This window comes from Pocillopora verrucosa, chromosome 3, assembly GCF_036669915.1.
Source record: "Pocillopora verrucosa isolate sample1 chromosome 3, ASM3666991v2, whole genome shotgun sequence".
NCBI classification, from domain to species: Eukaryota; Metazoa; Cnidaria; class Anthozoa; order Scleractinia; family Pocilloporidae; genus Pocillopora; species Pocillopora verrucosa.
In genome coordinates this window covers 30,663,207-30,686,087 of record NC_089314.1, presented here as the reverse complement: position 1 = coordinate 30,686,087, position 22,881 = coordinate 30,663,207, and the positions used below count along the sequence as shown (strand labels likewise).

At 39.8% G+C, this 22,881-nt stretch overlaps 3 protein-coding genes across 5 annotated transcripts in view; all 3 read left to right on the top strand.

The window, feature by feature from the left end:
* Nucleotides 1–1,293: 1,293 nt before the first annotated feature.
* On the top strand, nt 1,294–2,015 carry LOC136279706 (LIM domain-binding protein 3-like). The gene is made up of 2 exons (XM_066163650.1): nt 1,294–1,303; nt 1,387–2,015. The coding sequence occupies exons 1-2, from the start codon at nt 1,294–1,296 to the stop codon at nt 2,013–2,015; spliced, it is 639 nt and encodes a 212-aa protein (XP_066019747.1).
* Nucleotides 2,016–2,482: 467 nt separating this feature from the next.
* Nucleotides 2,483–7,639, top strand: LOC131774625 (uncharacterized). The gene is made up of 9 exons (XM_066163649.1): nt 2,483–2,822; nt 3,053–3,265; nt 3,627–4,001; nt 4,402–4,743; nt 5,000–5,118; nt 5,792–5,853; nt 6,083–6,252; nt 6,385–7,041; nt 7,410–7,639. Exons 1-9 carry the CDS (start codon nt 2,483–2,485, stop codon nt 7,637–7,639), a joined length of 2,508 nt encoding a protein of 835 aa, XP_066019746.1.
* A 1,719-nt stretch (nt 7,640–9,358) lies between these two features.
* LOC131774603 (uncharacterized) overlaps nt 9,359–22,881 on the top strand; it is a 49,697-nt gene continuing 36,174 nt past the window's right edge. For 2 of the 3 annotated variants that reach the window (XM_066164595.1, XM_059090659.2), the window contains exons 1-25: nt 9,359–9,398; nt 9,614–9,997; nt 10,436–10,450; nt 10,929–11,105; nt 11,508–11,678; nt 12,304–12,480; nt 13,034–13,210; nt 13,463–13,633; nt 13,739–13,909; nt 14,506–14,682; nt 15,031–15,207; nt 15,656–15,832; nt 15,984–16,166; nt 16,440–16,562; nt 16,986–17,165; nt 17,575–17,773; nt 18,113–18,268; nt 18,543–18,820; nt 18,935–18,976; nt 19,304–19,489; nt 20,181–20,363; nt 20,720–20,815; nt 21,164–21,259; nt 21,613–21,708; nt 22,414–22,506. In XM_066164595.1, the coding sequence (XP_066020692.1) occupies nt 9,652–9,997; nt 10,436–10,450; nt 10,929–11,105; nt 11,508–11,678; nt 12,304–12,480; nt 13,034–13,210; nt 13,463–13,633; nt 13,739–13,909; nt 14,506–14,682; nt 15,031–15,207; nt 15,656–15,832; nt 15,984–16,166; nt 16,440–16,562; nt 16,986–17,165; nt 17,575–17,773; nt 18,113–18,268; nt 18,543–18,820; nt 18,935–18,976; nt 19,304–19,489; nt 20,181–20,363; nt 20,720–20,815; nt 21,164–21,259; nt 21,613–21,708; nt 22,414–22,506 (3,847 nt within the window). In that variant the 5' untranslated portion in view covers nt 9,359–9,398; nt 9,614–9,651. Of the gene's footprint in view, nt 9,470–9,613; nt 9,998–10,435; nt 10,451–10,928; nt 11,106–11,507; nt 11,679–12,303; nt 12,481–13,033; nt 13,211–13,462; nt 13,634–13,738; nt 13,910–14,505; nt 14,683–15,030; nt 15,208–15,655; nt 15,833–15,983; nt 16,167–16,439; nt 16,563–16,985; nt 17,166–17,574; nt 17,774–18,112; nt 18,269–18,542; nt 18,821–18,934; nt 18,977–19,303; nt 19,490–20,180; nt 20,364–20,719; nt 20,816–21,163; nt 21,260–21,612; nt 21,709–22,413; nt 22,507–22,881 lie in introns of all 3 variants that reach the window. The other variant, XM_066164594.1, reaches the window with a different exon arrangement.

The window sequence follows — 22,881 nt, the reverse complement described above, 5'->3', positions numbered from 1 at the left end:
GCGATCCGCGGGATCTCCCTCAAAGAGTTCACGCACGAGAACTAGACGCCAACACTTGCATAGAAAAGTGCAAAGAATTACAATTTAAATACGCTGGATTACAATTTTCATATCTTTGTTTTTGTGGAAACAGTTATGGAAGGTATGGAGAGCTTCCAGATGCCCTCTGTTCTAGCAAATGTAACAGCAAGAGGGATTCCTTTTGCGGTGGCCACTGGGCTAATTCCGTTTACGAAACAGGTAGGCATAAACCACACTGAAAGCGAGGCTTGTTCTCTTTTTATTTATCAGTGTAATAATTACCAATCAGGTTAAAAGTATACCTATGATCAGGCGTTTTCTTTGGTACAACGGCAGCGGGTGGCGCAGAAGAATCGAAGTTTGGGAAACTAATTATCCCCTTTGCAGCCCGCTTTCATGCAAATTATGAAGATGCCAAGTAGCAAGGAAACATAGAACGCCATTCGGTTAATTTTCCTTTATGTTCTAGGGCACAACCCAGTTTCAAGAGAGGGACAGGGTTCATCTCATAAACAAGTCAAACGAGATGAAGTAGTTTTGTTTGACAACGTTAAAGAGTACAATCGTAAGCCAGGTAAGACGGAAATATTTACAACAGATAGATTCCAAGTTTTCGTATGTTCAGTAACACGTCACAGATGACGTCAAAACGTAGTACGTATGATGGTAATGTGGGAGAATGTGCAGCATCTATGTTATTTATGGTCACGTCATTTGCGCGTCTGTCCTCTAATAAAACAAAGTAAGAGCTGATCAAAACGCGTGTATAATTTAGCTTATTGTGTAAAAGTTAGATTGTGTCATCGACTGCGCAGAGGTAAACAGCTAAGGTATTTTTTCTCATAATAAGATCTTGTTAATCGACTGATATTAAGTTTAAAAAAGAGGTTTGGCTGACGTTAATTTAAATGGAGTGACTGGAAGGTAACAATTTTTCTTCTGGGTTATTTCAGCAAATACTTGTCGCGAAAAGTTTTCAGATTTAAATTTTAGACCGGTTAATGTATCACAAGAATCTCATAATATATTTATTTATATTTATATATATCTTATAATATATTTAGCTATCTTATTTTGAACTTGTAGAGGATCGAACAGTCACTTTAGACGTGAATCCATCTGAGTATTCCTACATCCCGCATCCGGAAAAAGATTCAAGCATGAGGACTCAAAGATCAGCCTCATATGACACAAACTCTTATTACAATTACCCCGGCAATGATTATCATTACGGGTCAAATTCCGACACTACGGGCACCAGCGGGACATCAAATGGACAAGAGCAACTAGCAACTGCTTATGGTCAAGAGGACTATTATAAAACAAACGCTGATAGTAATTACTATTACAATAATTATAATGCAGCGCAGGACAGTGCTAACAACAATACAAACTCCAACAGCCCTGCCTACAATTCATACTACTCAGCGCAACAAGATAATTCGTCAGCAACTTTGTATAATAGCAACGATGTTTCCGCGTCTAATTCAACTTCAAACCAAACAGAATATGCGGCACCAAATACAGCGTCTTCTTACACAGATGCTAATAATTCGACACAGGAGAATGCTTTTGTGAAGCAGGATGCATTGAGTCTGACAAACTCATCTGCCGCAACAGCTGACTATAATGTATCTCCTTACAATGGCACAGATAATTCGTCGAGTCCGTTGGCAAGTGACACACGATATTCAGATCAGCAGTCAGCAGGATATACATACTCAGAGCAGGCGCTGGCGCCAGCTCAGACACCTTCTCCAGCGCAGTCTCCGTATCCAGCGTATGCACCGAGCCCAGCACCTTATCCAGCACCTTACTCTTACCCGGCGCCTTATCCATCACCATATCCGGCACCGGCTTATGCTCCATATCCTGCTCCCGCTCCTTATCCTTATCCGGCGTACGCACCATATTCTTATCCCTCCTCTTACCCAGCCCCTGCTCAAGCACCTTCTCCAGCCCCTGCAGAGGTGAAAAATGAAACAAGTAAGTAACCTTTAATTAGGGAAGAACTTCCTTTTAGAGATAGCTAAAGGTAGCACTTATCTATAGGCTCCAGGCCTTATAGGATTAAATCAACATGCACTGTGCATGTGATTGTAATCGAATTGACAAGCACGGGACGTCGGGAAAGAATGGTTTCGTAGGATTAGTTATATCTTAGAGCTCTCGGGATCTCCGTGCGCAGGAGTGATGGTGATCCAAGTACAATTTAGTAGAGATTGACCTCTTTCCTGTAGGTGGGACGCCTTCGCTTTTTGTCAACGGCTCTGGTCTTACCCGAGCTCATATATCTACAAAAAACTGTTTTCTTTTACATTTTGTTTGGCTGTGGTTCCAGAGCACGAGAGCCGTCGAGCATTATCGGCACGTTGTTCTCCAATGAGAGTCTTTCAATAATCTGTCCGAATACTTATCCGATTTGAACTTTGCAGAGTCATCGTGTCAACTAGAAAGACAAATGGCTAAAACGATGGACGATGCATTTGTCCCTGAATGCAAAGAAGATGGCAGTTACGGCGATATGCAATGCTTTGAGCACGAAGGGTTTGCAAAACAATGTTGGTGCGTCACCAGCGATGGTCAGGAGATCAGAGGAAGCCGCATGTCAGATGGACAAACACCGGACTGTGCAAAGATTGTCGCAGCAGAAGAGAAGAAGGATGAAAAGGAGAAAGAGAATCATCATGACGAGCCAGTGACAACTAAGGAGGAAACACAAATGAATACAACGGAAAAGCTACCGGATCAAGGCGGGAAAACTTACGAGGTTGAAATACAGATGTTTAAAAATGACACAGGTAAAAGGTAGATAAATATGCGTAGGTACATCCTTAGGATGAAACTTAACACCCGCTCTTCATGAAATTAAGAGAAAGTTTCCTAGAACCCGGTTGGCCAATCTTCGTCTTTTCGATGCCGGGCTTATTAAAGCCCGGCATCATTAGTATTTATGAAACATAGATGATTATTCGGCATTCTGCTCGTTGTTTTCTTTTTTCTTACTTTTACTCTTAAAATTCATCCGCAGAAAAACCAAAAACGCAGTGTCAGAAAGAACGAGAAATATCTCTTTCGCCATTCATTACGGACATCTTTGTACCTGTATGTGACGAGGACGGAAAGTTTGTTCCACTTCAGTGTTTCGAACACGACGTGTACGGTAAACAGTGTTGGTGTGTAGACTTATCAGGTCAAGAAATTCAGGGAACAAGAACGGAAAACGGCACCACCCTGGAATGTGGTCAGTGTATAGCATATTTTATTTTCGTGTTTTGCTTATTTGTCTGTAGTGTTTAATTAGTTGTTTGCAAGGCTTTAGCAACAGTACAATCTTCCCTTTATTGGACCTACATACAACTTTTTCTAAAACCTTGCGCGGAACTGAGCCAATTTTTCTCTGCCTCAGGCTCATGAAAAATGTTTTAGATGTCCCTTTGTTCCATGGACGACAGAGCTCACACAGGAGGCTCACGAAATTACTGAGCCTAGGGAATGCAGAACGCTTATCATATACGAATCTAAAATAATCATGGTCACGAGTCAAGCAACCCTTAGAGTAATTCTTCAGCCAGCACCAATGTATTCCTTTCCCTTTCCTACAGGTACAGTTCATGCAAACATCACAACCGTACCAAGCTGTAACCTAGGTCCCTATGGCTGCTGCCATGATAACGAAACATTTGCCAAAGGACCGGATATGGAGGGCTGTCCACCACAGCAAGACCAACACCTTACACCATTAGCCTCTCCTGTATCACCACCGGTGCTAAGTCAATGCCAAAAGGATCAACAAAATGCGAAAAACAGTGGAGCAGCAGATATATTTGTCCCTGAATGCGAGCCATCGGGTCTATTCAAAGAAGTACAGTGTTATAGCTATCCTGCCAGTGGGAAGACTGACTGCTGGTGTGTGAATCAAAACACTGGCAGTGAGATTACTGGAACGAGGGTCACTGGGTTAACGCCAAACTGCAGAGGTACCTACTGGCTATGTTTATCCTTCTTGCATTGTTTTATTGGTTTTTTGCTTTTTAAACGACTTGGGCTGATTTAGCATCTCTATTGGATATAATATAAGTGTACAAATAAAGAGCCAACAGCCAGGTTCGTTGAAAAAGAAAATAAAGAAACAAAATTCAAAACTGAATAATATGGAACTGGCAAGCAAATGCTATTGTTACGCGAACCTAACAGTCAAAGGAAACGGCCACGTTTCGTTGGGAGCGATCGTAGTTGTCTTTTCTATCTCTAATCTGCAAAGTATTTCCCGAAAGTAATCTAGGTTTTTTTAAAAGCCTGTAGATATGTCGTCTGGCACATTGTCTTCCTAAGGTATGCATACTGATAGCCTCTTTTATGATTTGTCACTCCCTACAGCGAATGGTACAAGCATACCACCTCAGACAACCCAAACACCACCCTCTACGGCATCGTCTACTCCCACTACGGCAGCCACTCAGCCTCCAGCTCCAGCTGTATATCATGTATACTGTCAAGTAACTTTGTATGGATGTTGTCCCGACAACCAAACAGCAGCAGCGGGACCCAACCAGCACGGATGCCCGCCGCCACAACCACAACCGCAACCACAACCGCAACCGCAACCGCAACCGCAACCACAACCGCAACCGCAACCACAACCGCAGCCGCAGCCGCAGCCGCAACCAAAACCGCAACAAAAACCGAAACCTACGCCCCCACCTCCTACTTACCCTACAGGTATATCTAATTAAGAAATTGAATAAAGCAAAGTAAGCACCTACGGATTTTTATGTTAATTTTTCTTTAAAGTAACAATTTTGCTCATCTCTATGACGTTGTTCCCGGGTAAAACCACATATTAAGTGACACCATTGTTCAGTGTATCTCCTATCTTTCCGATGGACCAATTAGAAGATCATAATATCTGAAGATGAAGAAACTTTGAATTTGTTTTCAGTTGATACACCAGTTTGATTCGTGTTGCTCCTATTAGGTTTTGCCAAAGACGTGTGTGGATCTTTGCTGTTGGGTCAAGTTTGGTATGAACAACTAACAGATAAAAGTAACGCGATGGCTTACCTACGCCAACTTAGCAAAGAGATCTCACAAGGGGTAAGTGATACGATGGATTGAATAATCTTGGGTTGTTGACCGGGCGTGAGGTCAGCTGATTAGTTTCTAGTGCTTTGACAGCCAAAGTTGATTATCACATGATATGTTTGTGTGCTCGTAAGAATTGCTGTAACGAATACCTGGACAGGGCAGGTAATTAATATCTTGAAAACGCAAAATAGAGTCACCTAGCTCTCTCTGGTAGCTGCAGTTGATAACAAAATACAGTTCATTTTATCTTCGTTTGCCCGCAGAGTTCTATTATAACGAATAAAGGGGTAAATTTCTAAAGAAACTGTGGCGCTGCATCGGTGGGAGAGTATAACAGGGTAATTAATCTCTATCAACTGAGTTGATGACGTAAATTGGCCACCGTAAAGAGTTTAAAGGCTGATTTTTCGAGCGTTCGCCCTTCGTCGGACCTCTGACGATTCGAGGGGATTACGCTCGAAACGCCAGCCCTAAAACTCTTTACGGTGGCCAATTAACGTTATCAACTCAGTTGATAACATTAAATTACCATTCTATAGTAACGGTCGAACAGAATTGATTGTGGATGGAACTGACTTGCGAGGCAAAACAGGGGGATGAACTGAAAATAAAAAAATAAATGCATAACTGAGAGATTATTAAATAGAAATGGTGCATTGCTTATATGCCGACTCATTTTCAGATTGTTGGAGTTTACAAAGGAGTTCACCCGGCCTTTAAATCTGCACGACTTACTGCAGTAAGGTATGAAATATTTTAACAGTACCTCATAATCATGACCAACTTAACAACAAGACTACCCATCCGTGAAAGTAAGTAATAGAGAGAAGTATGAGTTTATTCTGATGATCACGCGGGAGTTTTAGATGTTATTCGCGACCTTCAAGACGTTCAGGAAGGCAACAATCGTATTTCTCTGAATTTAGTATATCTAACAGTTTAAAGTTTGCTTGTGTTTTCACTCGTTTTTTAGGAAAACGAAGAATCCTTATATGAAAAACGGACCTTACATCATCAATCTCTTCTTCGTAATATCTTTCAAAAAGGCTGTTGCGGATCCACTTGCAACGCTAAGAGATCATCTTGTCTCCAAAAAAGTACTAAACAAACATCAGTGCATTCCTCAGTCATTGCATTTGATAGGTAAGCAGTTGAGACAATTGCCATCTGACCTTGCCATTGCTACCCAAGGTGGTCTTCTTTGTCTTTTGAAGTTTTTTTCTGAGTTTAAAATAGGTTTACAGTCAATCACGGTTTTTCCCCCCTCTCTTTCAGGTCCTTTTCATCCAAAGACTAAATGTCCACCGAAGGGTTACCAACCTCTTCCAGGCCCCAAACCTGTGCACCCTCCGGCAAAGCCACCAGTCCTACAACCTTCTCCTAAACCCCCAGTTGTCAAGCCACCTCCTCCAAAGCCTTCCCCTGCACCTCAGCCGGTGAAACCTCCCGTGGTACCTCATCCAACCAAGCCAAATCCTCAGGTTGGTCTGCCTGTGGCTGCATTACTAGCTCTTCATTTACCTTTCGATCGACATTCGGGGATAGATGTTCTTGACACCTCCAGTAAGGCAAACAATGGTAAAATAAATAACGTGGACATAACAAATCTGCCACAAGGTTGTGGCCTGGTGGGATTATTCTCTCACGGTAACGTGTCCTTCAATGGAAGAAAGTTCTTCCCAAAGCCCAGTGTTGCAGTTACGATTGCAATGTGGGTGAAGTTGACTTCAACAGCAGGGAGGCAGTCACTTTTTGACACTATTGCAACTGGAGCCAAACAAGGAAACTACCACTTTGAAGTAGTTGACGGAAAAGTGCGGTGGTTTGCTCGTGATATAAATGGAAAAGATGTGTTTAATGTAAATACTGCACAAGTAGTGGTTCCTCCAAATCAATGGACTCATCTCGTTGGCACCTATGACAAACAGGAAGGTAAGTGTTAGTTTTGATTAAACCTAGGGCAATTTTTAAAATCTTTATTTTGTCTTTACTCAAGAACATTACGCGCAAGCGCGTAAACATGGGACAAGTGACATAGATTGAGAAAATAGATCGATGAAAATGACATGAAATGTACCTCTAGCTTTATTTATGCTTGATTTTAAATCAAGTTTAATCGCAAACATGGAACCACAAGATACTTAACGTTTCAGTAACTCAAAAAGGGATAATTTTTAATGAATTACGTTGTTCGCTGTAGACGTACCTGAGAATAAATTTTGTGTAACGAACCTCTGTGAGTTTTCTAAAATATCACAATACTTATGAGACACTTGATTTTTTTCCTTTATTATTAACAGGAGTTGCACGGGTATATGTAAATACACAGCCGGCAGCCAGCGCTAACGGTGCGGGTTATCTGGCGCAGGACTGGGGCGAGAGAGCGGGAATAGGAAGTCACAAAGGTGATAGATTCATTGTTGGAGCTGTGGATGAAGTGTACATCTACACGTCTGCATTGACACAGACTCAAATAAGACACCTGGCTTGTGTATGTGAAGACAGCAAAGGTATTTCTAAGTTTCCGTAATATTTTTCTCTGACAGGGAGCTTTAGTCTCCTTAATAAAAAATAAAAAACTGATCAAATATAAATATATATATCTATATATTTAACAAATAGAGAAACCTTGACTGTGCTCTGTTCTGTTATAAAGCACGCAGGAAGCGGCTAGAGCACGAGAGAAGTGTAGGGAGAAACACTCGACTACGTCTCGTGTTTCTCCCCATTTCTTGAGTGCTCTGGCCGCTTCCTAAGTGCTTTATAACAGAACAGAGCACAGTCAAGGCTTCTCTATTTGTTTTATAATAAAGAATCCATTAAATTCCCGAGCATTACTTTCAATTTTCAAAACAGATTTTAATCCCAAAGCGAACAACAGTGTCGTCAGCATGCTCTATACTCTCATAAAGCACGCTACAATAAGCCAATCAGAATCCCTGTTAGAATGGTTCAAATAATCTGATTGGCTGTACAAGACTAAAGCTGTCAAAAGTGTCAAACCATCAAAGTTCAAAAACCACCAAAGTTCACAATTTGCGATAGTTTACAAACTGAAATAGTTCGGCAGGTCGAATTTAACACTTTTGCCCGAAGTTTTTAAGTCTCTAATACGAATTATGGCTCATATAAACACGCGAGTTTTTTCACATGACAAGGTAAAAAACAAACTGTTCAAGGCGAGTGTATTTTGAATGAACGACAGCCGAATTCACCGGAACATGAAGATCGCTCGGGATGACAGCACGCAAAACTCGGCTGCAGTGACTCATGTGACTTTCCATTCAACGCATCGGAAAGGATATCAGAGAAAGCTCTTATTTTTTACTCGAAGGGCGGCCGATGTAGTTACTGAGGCTTGCTTAACTATGATGACCGGAGATCGCCATGATAAGCGAGCCGCGATGGACTTCAGCATGATCGTACTCGCGCAGACACCGTTATGATTAGAATTAATTTTAACAGTTATGCCAGTTTGGTTATATTTTTCATCATTTCTGTTTTGTTCAGTTTTGTATTTGAAAACTGAACTTTATATACTATACGAGTGTTAGCTGATTTAATCTAACTGTGCGTGAAAATCTTTAAAACTCGGAATGTCTATTTTGTTTTTCCTTTGAGGATTTTCGTTTCTGCTCAAGTTTCAATAACGTAAATTACGGCGCCTAGTAAGTTTACAAACCTTTGTTTGGTTCTTCTGTTGCTACTTGCCGGCTCGCTTGTTCCGAAATTTCACTTTCAATTATCGGAAAAAAGCTAAAAAGAAGTCCCGGAAAAGGTCGAACATAGTACAATTTGGCAGATGGCGTGACATCTTTAGCTCAGCTCTATGCTCTATACTCTCATAGAGTACGCTCTTTCAACCAATGACAGCGCGCGTTATATCCGAACTTTATTATAAATATATATATATATAAATATATATATAAATATATAAATATATATATATAATATATATATATATATTTATATATAAATATATAAATATATATAAATATATATATATATAAAGTGTAAAATTTTGACTTTCGTAAAACAGTGCTCAATACATAGGAGTAGAGCGATGTATATATTGTGGGAGGAAAAAGACAAATAAACTACAAGTTCATCCCTATAAGCCTATTTCGTTGTTGTAGGGATATATATACACACATAACAAACAAGCTAAATAATAAACTATGCCGGTTTCCCGCCACGAGTCTGCCTGTCCTTACTGGCCTGCGGTTTTCTGAGATAATAGTGAAACAAAAATGGCGGTCGCCGAGAAAATCTTTGGAGACAGTTTGAGGGTAAAATCGAGGAAACATTAGACTTGTGTTACTGAATGGCGAGAATTCAACATGATTCCACGCTTCATTATGTATGCTACCTATTGATGAAAGAAAACAATGGCGAAAACAATAGATTACCTTTGAGACTACGGCTTTGTTTTAAGACAGTAGGGGGGTACATGGACATCTTACGATTGAATTAAGATCTGTTACCTTTGTGTTTTTATCTTAAGGTGTGCACATTCCAAAGCCAGGATCATGGCCAGCCTGTATGCGAGGGAATAATGGGACAATAGCAACTAGCAAACCAATTCTACCTCCTCTGCCACCGTGTGTACCTTGTGTTATTCCTCCAAACTGTCCAATCCCGCAGCCGTGTCCAGCACAGTGTCCGGCGCCCTGCCCTCCTAAACCACCAACCACTGCTTCGACAACAACAAAAACAACACCAACCACCCCTTCCTCACCAAAAATAGTAACGTCTCCCCGTGGTACATCAAAGCCTCCAACTACAAGGAAGCCAGGACCTGTGCTCCCTTTAACCACCACACCCAAACCAAAAGTGATCATAACAGCAAAACCAGTCACCACCCCAAAACCTCCTCCTGTTTTTACAAGTAAGTTGCTGGTGGAAGCTGAATGCGCCATTTTGTTATCGATAACTGAAAATACATTTTATTTTTTGTTTACTGCAAGTTATTTAGTTTAGAAGAAAAATGATGAAATATATTTTTTCTTTGAAGAACTATAGCCCTCATCCTCCCCTCTATATATTGAATTTTTCTTCCTGAAGTCCAACGTGGACAGGGGAAATGTCTCAAAAGCTGTAACAATGACACCATTGTGGTCAAAATTTCTTTTCAAAGGACTGAGTTTAGGGTTGATTATGATTCAAATGGCCAGCAAAAATGAACTTCCTGTAATATCCTTAGCTAAAATTTATTGGCAGGAGTTCTTAGAGGACTTAAGACAAATGTATCTCATTATGAATTTGAAGAAGGTCATATGTGATACATTCTTACTCTACTGTTCTATCTTATGTTTTTTTCTTCTAGCTCCAAAGACTCCTGGTAGGTGCTTCTTCCTATTATTTCTTATTTTTGCAAGGACATTTTTTTGATAAATTTTGGTTGGGATTGCAGTCATGTGATATCTTTCCAGGATTTATCACTAAATAGTAATTTCTGAGTGAAATAAATCACAAATTGTTGATACTTGATTATTTTTCCTTATTGTTGTTCCAGATCTTTTTCTTTTAAATTGAAAACCAGTTCACATGGTTCTTATACTTTTTTATTGGTATGCATAGGAATGAAAGATGCAAACTATTTTTTTTGTATTTGTTTCCCTTTTTTTCAGTCTGATATTGGTTAGAAATGTACACAAATATTGTCTCTGATTAATAACAAAACTTTCTTTGGAGCCTATGAATGGTTAATTAATGTGAACTGGTAAACTTGTATTTTTTTATGGTGGGCTAAACAATCATGTCCCATTCTTTTCCATTTTCTATGGATATAATCCAAATCATGTCCATTCTCTTTGTAGTAAATGGTAACTATACTTCCTGGAGTATATGGAAAGAATGTTCTGCCACTTGTGGTGGTGGTATTCAGGAGAGATCACGAACATGTACAAACCCAAAACCTCAGAATGGTGGACAGGACTGTGCTGCTTTAGGACCAGCAGCAGAGACTCGCAGCTGTAACTCACAACCTTGCCCAAGTAAGAACCTTGAATCCACTTTTGGATTTGAAACAACATCAAATTGTACATTTACAAACCTTAATCCAGTAGCCAGGAATGAATGCAATGACGTTTTTTTCCTTTAATTTGTTTTTCTTGAATGAACATTTGAGGTGAATTTTCTCCTAAAATAATGTACAAGCCTGTTAAAAGGAAATGGGCAAATAATGTCTGGTTTTTGCAATCATGATACTACTTTTAATATTTAACAACAAATGAAAAGGCCAGTTCAATTTCCATTGCCTCCTTGGCTCTTTGAAAGGTCTCTTTGAAATGCAAGAACAGTATTTAATGGTAATTTAACTTTCATGAAAACAAATCCCAATTTTTTTTTCTTTGCAGAAACATTCAATTGCTAATTTTATTTTTACCTCTTTTTAGTTGATGGTGGCTTCAATAACTGGGGGGTCTTCAGCCCTTGCAGTACAACTTGTGGGGGTGGAGTCCAGACTAGGACCAGGTTATGTAACAACCCTACACCACAGTACAATGGCCAAGACTGCATAGGGCCAGCCAATGAAACAAGGGCCTGCAATACATTTTACTGTCCAAGTAAGTTTGGCACTGAAATATAAGATGAGTGTTATGATTAGGTGGTGAGTCAAAGTGGTTGTATGGATATTGGCCAAGTCATATGTTACCTTCCAGGGTGGATGAAGGCATTACTAGTCACAGTGAAGTGCCTTGTCCAAATTCAGAGCTTGATAGGCTAGCTAAGAAGGTCTCCTACCAGGATCTCCTGACCTGAAGTCATGGGGAGCTACCAGTCAGACCATGGCAGCTCCTGCATCTTTGCAAACAAAGTATATTTTTCCTTAAGAATATAACTTGTGGGGAAAAAGCAAGAAATCCTGACCTGTCAGGATAGGCCAAATTGACCTTTTTGAATCCACATGCAGCTTATTGTGGCAATATATTTGTGTTCATCTTACCCATTGGTGGAGGCAGCTCCACACTGTTTAGTTTTAGAGAAGGGGCATTTCTCCACTAACTGTATTTTGTTATAAAGTAGTGTTTCAAAGTAAAAATTTGACAAGGTAATCACATTTTGGATGACATGACTCATCATGCAACTCCTATTATTTGAGATAAATTTGAAATCATAAATCAGCTTCTCATCTAGTTACAGATAAAAAATTAATTTCTCCATAATTGTGATTTGTTGATGGCATTTCAGTTGATGGTAATTACAGTGAATGGTCAGAATTCATGCAGTGCAGTGTAACATGCGGTAAAGGAGTGCAGACTCGTTCCAGAAGCTGTACTAATCCACCTCCTTTACACGGAGGAAAGAACTGCTCTGTATTTGGTCCTGCAGTGGAATCTAAAGAGTGCAACTCTAAACCATGTCCAAGTAGGAAATCATTTTTATCTGTATATATGGCCACATGTAGCTTTGAAGATTGAGTTATTCAGAATCATAATTTAGGTATTCAAGTGATTTCCCTCAATAGCAGGACTAATTTATTGTATGTGGGGAAAATTGCTTGAAATTGAACAGGGCTGTGCTTATCAGCTTAAAGCCCACAGTTGCATTGTTGTAGGCAAATAACCACTGTCTTTTAATTAGTAAGTGTCTACATTTATCACTCAGCTTTTAAAAAAAATGTTTTAGATCAGATTTCTGAGGCACTCAGTCACTCAGTGATTCTCCTTAGAGCACAGTTTTGCAAAACCTTATCAAACTTTGAAACTTAAGCAAAAACATTGTGTTTTTGAAGTTCCCCAGAACACAATAATGTGTGATCCCTCTAGCTTTGATTGTCACTGATTTGTTTAATTGTAATTAACATGTATTTTAGGTTGCAACAGGTACGTGATGCATGAATGACTCAACCGCAGTATCCCTTACACCTTGTGTTATGATTAATTTTTCTTCCTAATGATTTCAAAATCTCCTTTTTCAGTTGATGGGGGTTACTCTCCATTTACAAATTGGTCTGACTGTACAGAGACCTGTGGTGGAGGAGAACAGACACGGACTCGCACTTGCACTAATCCTGAACCACAGCTGGGTGGTAAAGACTGCTCTAGTTTTGGACCAGACTTTGAAAAAAGAAAATGTAACACACAGAAATGCCCAGGTAACTTTGTCACTCGTGAGTTAAACTTGTACACCCTTGTATAACTATTTTTTGGGATAATTAAAAAAATGAATATTTTATGATCTGGAGAACATAACTTCTACTATATCAGAAAAAAAAGGTTTATTAAGCATATTTTTCGGGCTCAACTTTGTAACACGAAAAACATCAATTAAAACTTAAGACTACAAAAGAATTGTTTGTTTGTTTGTTTTTTTTTTACTGAACTTTCTAAATGTTCTTTTTCTACAGTCGATGGTGGATTTACCATATTCTCTAACTACTCAGCCTGCAGTAAGACTTGTGGTGGAGGAGTTCAGTCACGTACACGATCTTGTGCTAATCCGCTGCCACAGTTTGGTGGAAAGAATTGTTCTGGAGGTTATGAGGAAACCAGGCAATGTAACACACAGCCATGTCCAAGTAAGAATATGGACATGTTGTTGGATGGCAAAAGTTATATAACATTCTGTTCCAGGTGATGCCATTTCAGCGTGATCATTAATTTCCTTTCTCTGTTATCTGTAGTTGATGGAGGTTTTAGTGACTGGGGTAATTATTCTATATGCTCCTCTTCTTGTGGGGGAGGAAATCAGATGCGCAGTAGAACCTGTACAAATCCAGTGCCGCAAAATGGAGGCAAGCCTTGTAATGGTCCAACATCCGAGTCTAAAGAATGCAACACCCAGCCCTGTCCGGGTACGTTCTGTTACAATGCATGTTTTGATGACTGAAAATTTAACTGATGTTTCAAATGTTGGTTATTGGGTACAGACTAATGTAACAATGTCGTTGAAGTATTAACGGACTCTTGATCAATTGAGGAACTGATTGAGGTACACTATACAAACTTAACGGGGGTTCAGATGAGCAACACATCTGATTAAAGATTTTGAACTTTTTGGTACTTAATTTCACGAGTCTTTATTTCGCGTTCCACGCGATTGTGAAAAAAATGAAATATAATTATGACCCGCGCATAAAAATGACTTTATCCGAGTCGCTAGATTCGTAAAAATTCCATAGAATATCTTTCCTGTAATCATCAAAAGTTCCGACTTTTTGAAAAGTAATTGAAGTCGAGAACACTTGAATCACTAAATTTTTATGCCCTTTTTCATGTTTGTCTCTTGAAATCGTGGAAATAAATCCCCGCGAAATACTGTCTCGCCAAAATCCTGAAATTAGGTACCCGCTAAATTAATCACCAATAGGGTAGTAAAGTGGATATTAAATACATGAAAGAATGAGTGAATGTTAATGTCTGACCTAATGTGCCATTTTTTGGTTTTCAGTTGACGGTGGGTACACCCCATGGGGTCACTATTCACCATGTAGTGCCACCTGTGGTGGAGGTATGCAGCAGAAAACAAGATCATGCACTGCTCCTGCCCCAGCAAACGGTGGCAGAGACTGCAGCATACTTGGACCAAGCTCAGAATCGAGGAACTGCAGTACTACGCCATGTCCGAGTAAGTTCTCATTGATAATCATTGAAAATACCTGCATGTTATTTCTTTGATTTATAGCTTTGACTGCGCGCTTCCCGATTTGAATCGGTTCAGTATTTTAAAATGATATGTTAAACTGCGGCCAGTGTAACACAACTTTCATATTCGACTTGCAAAGGAAATGCCCGGGTAAATTTAATCGATAATACTTTGATGCGAGTTCACCGGTGACGAGTCTTCCTGGTGGCGAGGTGACTGAATACCTCATAGAAGACAATTGTGATGATTATCTTCCTCCACTCTGACATGAGATTTGGAACTGAAAACGAGCATTTTATAACCAGAGTAACTATCACGATTTTGTTGCAGTAAATGGTGGATACACAGAGTGGACTGCATGGACAACCTGCAGTGTTACCTGTGGAGGAGGAATTGTGAAAAGAACAAGAAACTGCACCAACCCAGCGCCACAGTATGGTGGTAAGGACTGCTCAGTGGACGGACCAGAAATTATGACGCAGCCCTGCAACCCGCAGAAATGTCCTGGTAAGAAAATTTCATCACACATGAAGCTGTATAATCTTGCATAGAGTGGGAGATGTGTTACCTTTATCTAAATAGGATTAGCGTAGGGAACAAGCATCATTTTTTGTGTTTCCCATGTGAGTCGGGGCAAGCGTAAAGCGAGCGAGGACGTGAAAAAGGGCAACAACGTGTTATAGAAAGAGTTGTGAAAGGTTAAAATCGTTTTTTGCGTTCCTCTTTTCCTCGCACTTGCCTCGTGCCAGTATTTGCTTGTGTGGGAGACGCAAATATTAACATCTGTTCCCCAGCTATCGTAGAAGTTCGCAAATAGACCGCTCTCGACAACTCTTTGTAAGCATCTGGAGTTTCTGAAAATCGCATTCTCCAAGTGACACGCATGCCACAATGGAGAGACTGAATATTGTGTACCCAAAAATGCTGAACACTCTTGCTTTCTTTTCCTTTTCAGTGGATGGTGCCTATTCTCCCTGGAGTGACTGGACACCATGTACGGTGACATGTGGCGGTGGTGAGTCGCTGAGGTCGCGCCAGTGCAGCAATCCTTCCCCTGAGTTTGGGGGCAGAGATTGTTCTTCGTTGGGATCATCTACTGAAACAATAAAATGCAAGATTGATCCATGTCCAGGTAGGTTATATATTTTGTATTTATTTGTATATACAAAAATGTCATTGAATATTTACTGCCTTCAAGAAGTTTTGTGGACCAGTAAAAGTAAATCTTAGGAAAAAGGGGGACTTCGTTTTTGTTCTTCACTGTACATGTACTTTTTTGCCAGTTAATGGAGGCTACTCGCCGTGGGAACAGTGGACAGCGTGCAGCGTAACCTGCGGCAATGGACAGCAAAGTAGGATTCGGACGTGCAACAACCCTGAGCCAAGTTATGGTGGAGCTGACTGTGCGGCTATAGGTGAACCCACCGAGACTAAGCAATGCTATATTCAAGTGTGTCCTCCTGGCCGTAAGTAGCTGTATCTCTTTTTATGCTATAAAAGACAAGGCCGTTCGGCCAATCTATGGCCAACAGCCACAATAAGTTCCTTTTAGCTGTCGAGAATACGTGTTTATGTTTTCTCCCATATCCACGATGTGTTTTGGGTTTTTTAAACCATGTGCAAGTTAATGTAGCTCTTACTATCACGGGTTCAAACATGAGCCATATTGACTTTGTGTGATTCAACTTTTTTTCAAATACGTGTCCGTTATTCTGACATCTTCCGTACTTTTTCTTCAGCTCCAGAGACCGGTTGGTCAGAATGCTCCAAAACATGTGGTGGTGGTGAAAAGTTCAAAATGGTAAATGTTGGAGGACAAATGACGAAAAAAGTGATGCCTTGCAACACTCTTCCTTGCCCAGGTGGGGCTCAGAAATCATTACGTTAATATTCTTTTCATTAGAGGATGCCTCATATTTTGGATTTTAGTTTGAGGTGAACGGCTGCTGTGGCTTATCTCATTTTATCCCATTCTTACACTTGAATTTTTGCTACTCCTACGGGACTTATGCCCCCTTCCCCTCCCTGGTTAGAAAGATGAATTCTTAGATTAATTCTCCTATTCACAAAGACGGTGCAATTTGATAAATTTATTACTGAGAGACTGAGATTAGAGTGTGTTGTCCAAGAACACATCACAATTATAACACACCTTTACCTTGTCCTGTCTCAAACGATGACCTCGCGATCTCTAAGTCAGCACATAACCAGTAAGCTTCATAGTTATCATTGCCATTTGCTTTTGTTTTTTCGTGGAACATTGTCACTTTTCATATCCATGATAGTAAATGGTGGTTTTACTTCATGGACAAACTGGACTGAGTGCTCTGAATCTTGCGGTGGAGGAGTAACATCAAGGACACGTAGCTGCACAAACCCCATGCCAATGTACGGAGGCAAATCCTGCTCTGAAAAACCTGTGGAAACTAAAGAATGTAATGCAGAACCCTGCCCTGAACCAAAGAGTGAGTATAGACAAATATCATGGCTTACGAATACATATAAATATGCCAGCAAAAAACAAAAAACAAATGAAAAGAACAAAAGATATACAACAACAACCAAAAAAAAACAAGAAAAACGAATCAGACCAAAACAAAATTATTTTATAACTTAAGGGCCTGTAGTTAGAGGCTAAGAGTGATGTACTTTTCACGGAATTTCAGTATTTTTTCGATGACTTTTAGTGAGTTTTGAGACTTTCGCCCTTCTGTTAAAGCGAGTGGGGTAATTTTAACACCTTTACTTGTTACTTGTTGTATTCTACAAATGGCTGATCATGGTATTTGTAACAATTTCCTACTCTAGACAGAAGTAAGAAGTAATGATAATGCTTCTATGAGCTAACAAAGTCGTCTGCTTAATTGCTTTCAGTCCCTATTCGTTCCTGTCGGGAGTTTTTTGAACGCTGCCACAGTAAAACTGATGGTATATACACAATCTACCTACAAAAACCAAACTCTGCTGAAACAGCCAATGTGTTCTGTGATATGACACATGACAATGGTGGATGGACTCTTTTGGTAACAAGTGCGACCAACAAGGGTTGGACCAAAGACAGTGTAAAAAGCAGGTATGATAGTGCTTTTGAACGTTCTCTTCTTTCTTTCTTCCCAGCTTACTTCTCGTTATTAACCTCTTTTTACTTGTGCTATGTTCCCGTTTAACGCGCGTAGAGCTAAAGACGACGGATGTGCATCTTCACATCCAACCTTGTACTAAACTTCTTTCCCTGTTTTTCTAACCACCATCTTGTGTGATATCTAATTTACAGACATTCTCTCATAAACAAACGGCTTCATATACGACAGCTTTGAGAAAACCCTATTTATTTAAAACTTCCATACCCCTTAACAACTCTAGATTTTTATGTACTCAAAACTCACTTTTGAATATTGTTATTAAAATCTAGGAATATCGCAGAGCCGTCTATTACCAAAGATTATTCTGCGCTAGATGAGGGTGATACAATCAAGTCAATCGCTGTTAGTCCGTACTTCCTTTATCGACTGGAGGCGCGAGAGAGAGGCAGCAATGGCGGCATTTTTGTGGCTCCTCAGAATTACAGGTTGGCTTTTTGTACTCTCGTTTGAGCGCAAAGTCTTTGTTTTGCTTGTTCAATTTCAAAATTTGTGCGTATTAAGACAATTATTCTTTTGGAGAACGTAATATGCCAAAAACTGACATTTTTTTGCGATTTCTTACAAGTATAGAAGAGAGGGGATTATACATAACGGAAAAAATTGGAAAAAAATAAAACATTTGTTGTCAGTTTTAATAATGTTGAAACTAAAAACCTGAACTCTGAGTGATGATGATTATACATACTTCATGTTGTTTAGCTTCACGACTACGAAGTGTTCACTTAATGGGGTACAGTTACTGAAGAAGTTTGGAACCTGGTCAGAGGACCAAACAGGAATTGGCAAGCGTATGCCGTACGTTACTGTTGGTGATGATAAGTCGCTTTTGACGACATCTGATTGCGAAAGTCCAACCAAGTATGGAACAATTGTGTCCAAAACTGCCGACAATCAACCAGCTCAGTGGATCAGTGGGGACTCAGAGAATCCAGGGATTATTTGGTACTGGGTAAAGGAGTCTTCCACTATGCTGAAAGGTATTTAGTAGCTGTGTGTAAGAAGAAAAGAAAAGCACCTTAGTGATATTAGTGATAATACGGTTTGAATTTGAGCTCTGGTATTGACCATTTGATTTTTTCTTCTTTGCACAGCGCCTGAAGGGGGTAAACCAGATCCTATGTGTCCCTTTCCAGGTTAGTTAATTGATTCATATTCATTTAATTAAAAAGGTGAAAGTAACTGTAAAAGTCATCGGCTCTACCAGTATCTCTCTCTTTTGTCTTTTCCGAGGTCAGAAGACGGTAGTAACTTGGTTTATTTTAAGCTGCACCAGCAGATCGTGATTGATTTAAGTTTTGTATCTGATTGGTCAAAAGAGGGGCGCAAATTTACCATAGTCCGGTCAGGGAGTGGAGGAAAAATGCAATGCGATCCCGGTAACGTTCGACACCAACTGAAAAGTGCCCTGCTAACCTGAGCCTAAATTACACACTAACGTGCTTAATCGCATATATTTACAGTTCCTGGTGGATACGATGAATGGACTCAGTGGTCCTCCTGTCCAGTCACCTGTGGGGGTGGTACTCAAGTCAGGACTAGAAATTGCACCAATCCTGTACCACTGAATGGGGGAACCGACTGTTCCTCCTTAGGGGGCAACATGGAAACCCGCAACTGTAACCCTGCTGCCTGCCCAGGGGTCAAAGGTAAACTACCAGCACGGAAGTTTTCAAATTGTTTAAACCATTTCAGAAAGGATAGAAAGGAAATTATGAGATAAAGTACGGTTATTGACTTAAAAATTCCAAAATTATTGACTCATTCAAAAGTTTTTTCGCCGGATTTCGGGGAGAATTAGTTAGAGACAAAATTTTTCTTATAAGGGTGAATGTATAGGGAAGACTCTTGTCTAGGATATCATAGAGAGCTTAGGGGAAATTCTACCTTCATAAGTTTTCCTTGACATTTCGAAAAGTTTTACTCGCTGACGTTCAAGTTTTCTTTTTTACATGTGCTCTTCCTTCAGAGTACTTACCGAATGTAGCTTTAGCTTGTACGCCTTCAAATTTTGTATCCTATGTCAGGAGCAGACCGTGGAAACCCAGCTTTTTATCGCGATTTTGAGTTTTTCAACTTGACACATGTCCTTAAACACTCGCACGTGTACATTAACAAGAACTTTTTGATTAGTGCGTGAGTTACTCACGTAATTTAACAACACTCGTACGGAAATCACATTAATAAACATATGGTACGTGGCCCGACCAATGGATTTTCTGCGGCTTTGACAGGTTGAGGTTTGAAACTACAGTGTAATTGGACAGTGAGTTTCTTTTTTACCCCATGCTCGCGATTAATATTTCATAACTTTCATTGCTATTATGCTCTTTGTCACAGTGGATGGTGGCTACACTCCTTGGAGCCAGTGGACAGAATGTACAGCGACTTGTGGCGGAGGAACACGCATGCGCACTCGGTCCTGCACGAATCCTCCACCTCAGAACGGAGGAAAGACATGTCTGGATCAGGGTCTGGGACCAGAATTAGAAACACAAGTGTGCAATGTACAGCCATGCCCTAGTGAGTAGCTAAGGAAGCAGGTGACTCAGAATTAAGAGTTTGAGAAGGATAACAATCATATCACTTTGGTTATCTTTCCTGGCACAACATGTTGAGGATGATTCGGCTGAAAATAGGCAGTAATAAAAGATATCAAACATAAACCGAAGGAGTTGAGGGAAAGCACCATACATGACATTGCAGCTGATGATGCTGCATCACCAAAAAATATTGGTTTGGTTAAATATGAAAAAAGAAAAGATAGAAAAAAAAAAGTAATGGTGTAAGGGTTGAGAAGTCAACTCGGTTGAATAGTGAGTAGCTTCGTTGACCTTCGTGATCCTTTCTTATTCTTTATGTAATTGTGTTTTGAATAGGTGTTTGTAACCCACCTTGTCAAAATGGCGGAACATGCGTCAATGCCAAATGTCAGTGTGGTCAGGGACTATATGGAGGAAACTACTGTCAGACACGTAAGTCATAAGGTTACCATAGCTTTTACAGCTGGCTGTTCTCAATTATTTTGGCAAAAGTTGAAACGCGCGAAGATAGTTTTTTAAGGAAAAAAATAAAAAAGATGCTGTACTCAAGAAGAGGTCGGGTGTCCCAGGCAACTATTTTTTGTCTTTGGGCGAGTTGTATAACTTTGCTTTTAAGAAAGTTTTCAAGAGCTCAACACTCCAGATTTCTGAAACCAAACACTTCAGGTTTTCTGTTATTCTTTTTTAGAGAACAGGTTTTGTTTTTGACTGAGGCGGGTAAAAATTCTTTGTTTTTCTCTATTCGCAGTACATCGGTCAAATATTTTTTTTCTTACGCAGCAATTTGTAAGATCCCTTGTCAAAATGGAGGGACGTGCAGTAAACCGAATCAGTGTACTTGCCCGACTGGATATGGAAGTAAAACTTGCAACAAGCGTAAGTAAACTTTAAACCTGTGATACTTTTGTTCCTTCGCTGTGATAAGGTTTAACTCGTAGTTTAGAATCTGTAAGGCATGTTGTGCACTAATTTATACACAGGTTCTATCGATGGATCTTTCCGAAGTTTTTAATGAAAGTGAAACATTTACGGCCATAGATTACACTTGAGAAGTACCTGTTTTTATAACTTATGGTTCCTTAAAACGGCAAAACTTGTCTCGGATTCTGGTGATTGAGCTGATGGTAAGCCATGCTTTAGTTAACTACAGGATGTAGTAAGGTGAAATCGGAAAGGATGAACGTAGTGAATTGTGTTAGAATTAACTGGCTCGTATTCTATCTTTTTAGCTGTTTGTCAGCGAGTTTGTCAGAACGGTGGAAAATGCGTCGCCCCAAACACTTGTCAGTGTCAACCAGGCTACTCCGGCCAGTGGTGTCATATCTGTACGTACTGATAACGATTAAGAATTGTTCTAATCTGAGACAGATAAGAATAATTTATCCATTTCTGTGTTTTGTTTCTTTATTTTGTTTCTTTTTGTTTATTTTTTTTTACGTCTAATGCCCTATATGTTTTTGCAGTCATTTGTTGAAATAAAAAACCTGAGTTTTTGTAGCTTCCGAGTGCAGTAAACCCCAAGGGCCGTTTTTTTAACGAAGTTTAGCCGTTGTTTAATTAACAGCATCGCATTCTAAGCCATCTTCAATTTAGCCAAACCCTTCATCTGAAAATTTGTTTTTGTGGACAGTGCCAAGAGGGCTAACGGTGGAAGGACATGTATTAAATTAAATCAACCCTCTTATAAAGAAAGCCTGAAGCCCGCTACTTGCGTAAAACCATGGTTTGGGTTAGACCTAAATTTCTTTTGTTTTCGTGTAAGTCTGGTTGATTGTAAATATGCAAAACACCTCCCACAGTTTCTACATGTTAACTTTTTCTCGTTGTTCTGAGGTTTTTGTTTGTTTGTTTGTTTGTTTCTTTTACTATTCATGCAAATGTTGGAAATTTGTTTCTCCGCCACGTAATTTGGGCTTTTGTTTCTGCTGTAGTCTCTTTTCTTTATTTTGTTCATGATTCTGTGTTTTCTTTTAAGATAATACCCATTGCGTTCATTTTATTATTCTTTTCCTTTTTTTTTCCATTTTCAGCAACTTGCCAGCCAGATTGTCTGAATGGGGGAATTTGTGTGAACAACAAATGCAAGTGCTCACCCGGATATTCAGGTCCTAACTGTAACATAGGTAAGAATAACATTTCGCATTGAAATCACAGTCAATGTAAGTCTATTTTCTTAAAGGAAGTCGTACTTGTCATCTTATCTGACCCAAATAAGAATGATCATGGGATCGTGCAACTGCACTGGAACGATTAGTAAATGACCTTTTCAGCGCGCATTTTTTTTAACTAACAATGTACATGAAAATATTACCCGCTTTTGATTGGCTAAACACGAGTGCATTCTCGTGCAACACGAGTGCATTCTCGTGCAACACGAGTGCAAAGTTGCAACACGAGTACAAAGTTGTAACACGAGTACAAAGTTGTAACACGTGTAAAAATTACAAATATAGCGCGCGCAAACGCGCGCACGCTTTCAAAATTTCGTCTCCCTTGAT